At 65.2% G+C, this 7,863-nt stretch overlaps 1 protein-coding gene across 1 annotated transcript; it reads left to right on the top strand.

The window, feature by feature from the left end:
• Positions 1-493: 493 nt before the first annotated feature.
• On the top strand, positions 494-7,071 carry MYMK (myomaker, myoblast fusion factor). Its single transcript, XM_011369944.2, has 5 exons — positions 494-544; positions 3,299-3,413; positions 4,075-4,223; positions 6,514-6,630; positions 6,877-7,071. Exons 2-5 carry the CDS (start codon positions 3,344-3,346, stop codon positions 7,024-7,026), a joined length of 486 nt encoding a protein of 161 aa, XP_011368246.1. The 5' UTR covers positions 494-544; positions 3,299-3,343; the 3' UTR covers positions 7,027-7,071.
• The last annotated feature ends 792 nt before the right edge of the window (positions 7,072-7,863 follow it).

Below are 7,863 nucleotides of genomic sequence, written 5' to 3'. Positions count from 1 at the left end.
CTCTCTCTCTCTCCTTCTTCCCTTTCCGTCTCCGTGTCTGGATGGCTGTCTCTTAGCTTTCCCTTCCGCCCGGTCTCTGTGGGTCTCTCTCCCTCTGCGTTTCTTTGTGTCTAGTTCTCGCTCCATCTTTTCTTCTCGACCCGCGTCTGCATCTGATTCTCTCTTCTTCTGGAGTGACGACCCTACGGCATTTGCTCTCTTTCTAAATCTCTCGGTCCCTCCCTCTCTAGCTTTGTCCCTCTGACCTTCCATATGTCTCTCTGACCCCATCCATCCCTCCGGCTTCTGTCTGTCTGTCTAGCTGTCTAAGCACTTAGCTACCTGATCAATCCTCTGGCTATCTATGTAGCTCGCTACCTCGTCAGTCATCTGTCTATCCATTTGTCATCTGTCTGTCTTGGTGCCTTCCTACCTCCCTGCCTCTGTGTCCCTCTGCGTGTCCCCAACCCACGCTCGCCGCTAGACTCCCATAGTGGCCTCGCCCCCCTTCCTCGATCATCAGCCATGTCAGCCCAGCTCCCTGTGAAAAGCGCGTGCTGGGGAGGTGAGCGTCCCCCCATACTCTTCCGCGTGGCAGTGCCTCCCGCCCTGGGCCCGCCTCGCCCCCCAGCGACAGGGCCTCTGTGGGCGGGAGTCAGGGGGCGCAGGGCAGCCCCGGGCGCTGAGGTCTGTGAGCGCACGCATGTGTTTGCAGACGCGTGTCCGCGCTGCGTCCTGGCTTGCCTGCAGTGGGGGAGGCCGTGTGTACACGTGGGTGCTCCCACAGGCGGCAGGTGCTCCCACAGGCGGCAGTGACCGGGGCAGGCTGGATCCTCTGAGGAACCGGATTCCCCAGGGCTTGAGTCCTCGCCTCCGGGTGAGGGAGGGCTGAGCCACGCTGGTGCCGACACGAGCCAGCGTCCAGGATGGGCATCTTGCCGGGCGCTGTACACACGCGGTGTTACTTCGTTTTCTCAGCCCCCCGAGTCAGGGGTGGTGACGGGTCACCTGACAGATGCGAGGCATTTTGCTCAGTGCCTTTACTCGCCCCTCTCGGAGCCCTGGCCTGGCAGTCAATGTGACAGACGCAGACGGAGTCACTCAGTGGATGTGGGACTTCTCTGCAGTATAAGGGCTCAGGTCCGGGGAGGAAAGACAGGGGTCTGGCTGCCCCGGCTGGGGTGACACCCAGCCCAGAACACCACAGGCCCTGCCAGGCCCCCCCTTCCTGCCGAAGCTGGGCTGGCTGCACAGCTGCCTCCCCACCGCCCTCAGAGGCCCACCCTGTCCCACCCTGCCCCGCCCAGAGTGGCAGGAGCAGCTGCCTCCTGTGACAAATGTCCTCTGGCCTCAAAGCCACACTCTGTCCCTGTCTCCTGGAGCCCCGGGCAGGGCCTTTGCAACGTCTGCCTCTCACACGCTCCTGTGTTCCAACCACGACCCTCCCGTGCCCTCGCCGTTTCTGTGCCAGACACTGACCGTGCTCTGTCACGTGGAGTCCCGGCCCACCCCATGGAGCGGGTATTCTTATGCCCATTAGACAGAGGGGACCTTGAGCCGTCAGCCACTTGCCTGAGCTCACACAGCAAGGACCGGTTACGTCGGCCTCCAAGGGCTGTGCTCTCTCGCTCCGGGCCTCCCGCCACACCCCACCCCTGCCAGGTCTCCCCGCTGCACGGGGAGATGGAGCGAGGCCTCAGAGGCCCGGAGGCTGGGTCTCGGCTCCACGTCTCACCTGCCCCACCTGTCCGACAGAGACAAACCCAGGGCCTGGTGGGCAGCCCCCCGGGCCAGCTGTCCCTCACACCGCCCCAGGCCCTGCCCCCCTCACCCCGCGTTCACACGACAGACGCTGACAGAGCGTCGACTGTGAGCCAGCTCTGCTCTGGGAGCTGGGGACACAGCCAGGATGAGACAGATTATTTCTGCTCTTAGTGGGGGCAGGGCACAGACACCGCCCGGAATGTCGCAGGAATCACGTCTGCAACCGTACACGGGGATCTCGCTGCACAGGAGGGGCGCGGGGCCTGGGGACGGCAGATGGCAGGGCTGGGGCGGGGCGAGGGCGAAGTTGCCCTGGCCGGAGCCGAGGACAGGAGGACGGCCGCGTCACTCCCCGGGCCTGGCTCTGTCTCTCGGAGCCACGGGGCGCAAGTGGCCTCCTCACTCCTCCGTCCCGCAGATGTGCAGCGCCTTGACCGGGCCTCACCTGAAGCCCCCTCTCCCAGCCTCGCCCCCCGCCCGGATGCTCCCCTCGGGCCTCCTCTGCGCCACTGTTACCCCTAAGGCGGCAGCATCCGAACCTCAGCACGGGGCTCTCCCCTCCCTTGCCGGGGACATGATATCGCTACTAATCCCGGGCACATCTGAGCTTCAGGCCACCTACAGTTGTAACCAGCAAGAGCTCTAAACCGCCGGCCTTGCTCCACTCACCAGGGGACCCGGGGCTCCCCCTCCCTGACCATCCCGGCGCCTCCCGGAGCTCCCTCCCGCCCACCACGCAGGCTCATCAAGCGTCCATTGTGCTGGCTCCCGAGCTTCTTTTTGCCCTTGACACTTGTCAAAATAATTATGTCATGTAATTAAATATTGCCTAAAATGATGAAATGTGTACACGAAAGGAGAGAGTCGTTTCTGTTAGAAATAGGCCGATGGCTTTGAAAAGACTACACACGGGCATTTTGCTTGAAAAGTTTCCGTGATTGGGGATCTTGGGGGGACCACCGTCGGAGCACGTGCATGGGTCTGTGCAGCCTTCCCGCACGTTAAAGAAACAAGCTGAAAGCAGCAGACCAGTGGTTCTCAAAGCGGGTTCCCCACCAGCAGCATTGGCACCGGCCCGAAACCCTGCAAAAAATGCAGATCTCGGACCCCGGCCCAGACCTGTGAGTCGGGAACGCTCAGGATGGCTCAGCGGAGTCTCTGTGAGCCCCCCGGGGGTCTGAGAACTTCCACTGTGGGGGACCCCCGTCATCAGAGGGGTAAATTCTGAGGGAAAGGCCCCACGGGCCACTGAAGAGCAGACTGGCACCCAAAACAGGTGTGGCCTCACAGCCTAAGGCTGGCGAAGGGACGCACAGGGGCCCGCTGACGGTGACCCCGCGCGGAGGGAAAGTGTAGACCGCGTCTTAGGTGCCCCGTCCATGAGACCCTCCGAGGGGAGCAGTTGGCAGCGTCCCTGTTCTCCGGATGGGGACACTGAGCCTCGGAGCCATGAAGTGGCGGTCCAAGGTCCCGCAGCTAGCGAGTGGCCTGGCCCCCGGGCAGGGGCCGCAGCATTGTCCTGCGCGCCCGCTGACGGCCTGTGGCTTTCCGGCAGCTGAACCACGCCTGCACCGGGCCGGGCCTGGCGGTGCTGTGCTTCATGCGTCATGACACCCTGGACTACTTCAGCGTGTACGGCACGGCCCTGAGCATGTGGGTCTCGCTGATGGGTGAGTGGCCCCCCTCGTAGCCCAGGTCCCCGTCCGCCTGCCGCCCGCCCACGCCGGAACCAACACCCGGGCTGCTGAGCCTGTACCCCCACACCTCATTTCTGGGGACCTCCGCCCTCTCCCAGGGTACAGAGCCGAGCTGAATCCATGAAAAAGAGTAAGACAAATTTACCTGGCAGCGGCATGCACGCACAGGAAGCAGTCACAGCGCTCTGCCCTGTCTTCCTCCCGGGGGACCCCTGTTCGCCATTCGGGGTCCCCCCACCCCAAGAACCTCCCCTGCCCTCGCGGTTTTCAGCTCGGCCTTGTGGGCGCGTCCAAAACCACAACGTCAGGGCACGGTCCCCATTACACAGGGCCCCCCGCGATTTGACCAGGCTCTGCGGGGGGCCCAGATCGTCCTTGTACGGTCCCTGGGTGTCTTCGCGTCCTTGCCCACGTGTACCCCTGGTCCTTCGCATGTGGACCTTCGCATGTGGACCAGCTTCCTGCCAGCAGGACCCAAGCTGCCCTGGGCTCGGGGGAGCCGGCCTTTCCCTTAGGGCCGGCTGAGGGGGCACCAGCCATGCCCGGGCCCCTGAGGGACGGCCCCGGGGGAGCAGTGGCCAGGAGCGGCCGCAGAGGCCGCGCACCTCTCACTCTCTGTCCCCGGCCCCCCCAGCACTGGCTGACTTCGACGAGCCCCAGAGGTCGACCTTGGTGATGTTCGGCGTCCTGACCACCGCCGTGCGGGTCTACCACGACCGCCGGGGCTACGGCGTGTACTCGGGCCCGATCGGCACAGCCGTCCTCATCATCACAGCTAAGTGGGTACGTGCCTCGTGACCCCAGCCGCCGGGGCCCTTCCCCTGACTGTGACTCTTCCCACCCGGAGTCTCCGTTGGCCTCCCGCCCATGGCCGGCCGGCGGGACACGGCCTCAGCGGAAACACACAGAAAATGACCGTCGGGCACACAGGCACGCGGATCCGGGTTGTATCGGGTCCGTAGCTCGCTGACTCCGGACCTAACCCACGTTACTGAACCCTGTGCCTCAGTGTCCATATCTGCAAAGCAGGTATTATAACAACAGTCTGGGTCGGTTCAAGATTAATTGAGATGATGCGTCTGAAGTATTAGCATAGAACCTGGCTTCTAACGGGCTCCAAAAATGGAGCTATAATTATCATCGCTGCTGTCGAAGGAACAGGCTGCTTTAGAAATGCACTGCCAGTCGGAAGTGGCCTGCGTCCGTCGGGGAAGACCCCTCGGGCAGGGGGAGGCCTCAGCTTGTTCCGAAGACAAGCGGGGAAGCGGCGTGTGTGTGACAGGAAGTTGGGACTGAGGCTCGTGCGCACCGAGGCGGCCTGGGCCGGAGTCACCAACACCATGGCCTTTCGCTGGGCACCCACGAGGGCCTCTAACGCATGGTCCCTGGGCCTCCCTGCACCACCCATCAGGCCAAGGCCCCTCTGGCTGCAAGGGCCGAAGCCCACTCGCACTAGCCGGACACTGCAGCAGGGTGGGCCGGAGCTTCTCCCGGGAGCCCGAGAAGGGGAGGGGCCGAGCCAGGCAGGGAGCGGAGCCTGGGCCGGAAAGGCAGGGAGCCTGGGCCGGAAAGCAGGACGGCGGGTCTCAGGGAAGAGGGGTCGGGCTGGCGGGGGTGCAGGCGGTGCCCACCACGCCCGCCACTCTCCACCCCGGGAGGGTCCACTTTGCCAGCAGGAGAAGAGAAGGCGCATCTGTCCCACTGTGACCTGGGGAAGCAGAGCTGGCCCCAGGCTGGCCCAGGAGGACCCCCTCGGAGCCGCCTGGGAGCAGGGAGGAAGCGTGTCAGGTCTGACGTGACTGGCCCCAAGAAGGACTGCCGGCGTGCACCAGACGTCGCTCGGGACAAAGGGCGCGGGGCGAAGTCCCCTGTGCTGGCCCGGGGGGCTGCGCCCACTGCAGGTCTGGACCAGCTCTGAGTCTGGGCTGGATCTGAGTCAGCTCGAAGAGCAGCCGCTCGCTGGTGTCCCCACAAAGCGCCGCGGGGACTTTCGCGGTCCCTGGCTTACGGGTCTGGCCACGGGGACCAGGGGCTGCCTGGCTGCCTGTAGCTGGAGCTCGACCTGTATTTCCCACACCACTGAACGTGCAGTTTATTTGGATTTTCCAGGGCAGATGTTTCTCTCGAAGGTGCATCTCTTCCTGAGCCGGGCTGGGGAACAGGGCTCCCGGGGACAGGGACGGGGACGGGGAGCGGGGAGCGGGGAGCGGGGAGAGGCGCGTGCCAGGGTGAGGCAGGGCAGGTGCAGCATGGGCTGGACAAGGGTCCCCCGGGCCAGGGCCCCCGCACCCTGGGTCACAATAGCCGCATCCACAGGCCACCTGCACCTCTGCAGGTCCCGATTCCTCTTCGGTCACGGCAAATTCCAGGAAACCGGACTCCATTTCATAGTGCGTTTGGTGGGGAGACCCGCCCTACCCAGCCTGGGGTTCCCCATGGGCTTCACGTGTGCCGCCCAGCGGGTCTCTGCCTCTGGGGTGCTGCCCAGAACCTCGGGCCCCGATGCGCAGTGTGTGGTCTGAACGCATCTGCAGTCCGCAGCGCCTCGGCCCCAGGGGTGAGGTTTCGGGATGGGGACCCGCGTTCGTTTCGTCCTTTTGGCGTGTGTGGACCCAGCTCTCTAAGCCGGAGCCTGGCCCTGAGCGGCGGCAGCAGCAGCCCCGGGCTTAACGTGCTAGTCAAGGTCGTCTAATAAATAGCCCGGCGTGTCTGCCCACTGACAGCTGAGGCACCAGAGGCTCTGGCAGACCACACGGGCCACGCCGGAAGGCAGGACCCGCCCCAGCACCCCACCGTGTCCAGACCCCCCGACCGGGATAGGGGGCAGGGAGAGGGGGCCCTGTTACATCCCAAAGAGATAGGTGGGGAATCCTCGTGGGCCCTAAAGGCCCACGGGGCTCCCAGCCCTGTCACCCAGGCTGCGGGCTCCCGTGGGCATCTTCCTGAGCCCCATCTCCTGCCTGAGGATGCCCGGAGGTGCAAATGCCCAGGGCCAGCTCCCCCGCTGGCTCAGGGCGGCCGTTCCCGCATGACCTGTGACCTCAGAGCTTTCCCGTCATCTCCGCCCCTGCAGCTGCGGCAGATGAAGGAGAAAAAGGGTCTGTACCCCGACAAGAGCGTCTACACCCAGCAGATAGGCCCCGGCCTCTGCTTCGGGGCCTTGGCCCTGATGCTCCGCTTCTTCTTCGAGGTACCCGGGCGGAGGGGGGCGGGGGGAGCAGCCGCCACGAGGGCCCTCTTCCTAGAGGCATGCCCGGGGGAAGCCTCTTGGAGGAGGTCACTGGGCCAGACTCCCAGGACAAGCGAGGGGGCTGGGGAGGGGCCCGTGTAAGTGGCAGGTGCCAGGTGCGAGGCAGAGGCACAGAGCATGCGGGGGGGGGGGGAGCTTTGGGGACAGGGCTGAGGCCACAGCTGACGGCCCGCCACGCCCCTGCAGGAGTGGGACCACACCTACGTCCACAGCTTCTACCACTGTGCCCTGGCCGTGTCCTTCATCCTGCTGCTGCCCAAGGTCAACAAGAAGGCTGGAGACGCGGGGCCGCCGGCCACGCTGGGCTGCTCCACCCTGTGCTGCACCTGCGTCTGACCTGCACCCCGCCCGGCTCCGCGCCCCTCCCCTCCCCTGTCCCACGCCTGGCGGGAGCCCTCCCGTCCTTCCCCGGCCCAGAGTGTCCGGGAGAAATTCCGTCTTCATATTCTGACGGGTCCCAGGGCCTTGGGAGGCGCCCACCGTGCTAAGTGCTTCCCGAGGACCCAGTTACTGAGCTTCTGCTGGGTGCTGGGCGCCATGATGGGAAGACGATTGGCCCCCTCCCAGGCCTCGGTGCCCACTGATCGTGCCTCCGCGGAATCCTGGAGCCAACGTCCATCCTCCCCGCCACCCCTTCCCGAAAGCCCCAGCGCAGTCCCCGCCACACGGGGGTTCTGCCGGCCAGCAGGTCCCCTGCCCGGCCCCCGCCATCTGGTTTCTCCCGGAGCCTGGCGTCATACGTCTGTCCCATGCCCCCAGGCTCTGAGCAAGGCCATGCAGGAAGCTGGGGCCAGCGGGACCCGCGCTAACCCTGGCCCACGCCTGGCCGCCCCTTGGCCGTCCCTCCAGCTGGGTCCCTAATCTGACGATTTTGATGACAATAATCAGTAAGAAGCGCCTTGATTTCGTGACCTTACTGGGAGGCCAAGCGGTGGCCTGGCTGTCAGCCCCGCCTGTCTCCCCAGCGTGGGTAGGTGGGTCTGGGTGCGGGGAGCTCCGGCAGAGGCCGGTGGCAGGCCCTAAGCTGGGCTCACGAGGAGGTGAGCCTGTCTGCACCGGGCCCCGGGGGGTGGCGGGAGCCGGCCTCCCAGACATCACCTCACAAACCTGAGCCCCCCACAGATCCAGCCCACCCCAACTTCCCAAATGATCCAGGCACATCTGTCAGGCAGG

The sequence above is a fragment of the Pteropus vampyrus genome, unplaced genomic scaffold (assembly GCF_000151845.1).
Source record: "Pteropus vampyrus isolate Shadow unplaced genomic scaffold, Pvam_2.0 Scaffold157, whole genome shotgun sequence".
Taxonomy (NCBI): Eukaryota; Metazoa; Chordata; class Mammalia; order Chiroptera; family Pteropodidae; genus Pteropus; species Pteropus vampyrus.
Note: the sequence above shows the minus strand (reverse complement) of the source record. Positions and strands in the feature narration are given on the sequence as shown.

Coding starts and splice junctions, on each gene's coding strand:
- MYMK (XM_011369944.2), top strand. CDS start 3,344: ATGCGTCATGACACCCTGGACTACTTCAGCGTGTACGGCACGGCCCTG. Junction 3,414..4,074: donor CATGTGGGTCTCGCTGATGG/GTGAGTGGCCCC, acceptor CGGCCCCCCCAG/CACTGGCTGACTTCGACGAG. Junction 4,224..6,513: donor TCATCATCACAGCTAAGTGG/GTACGTGCCTCG, acceptor CCGCCCCTGCAG/CTGCGGCAGATGAAGGAGAA.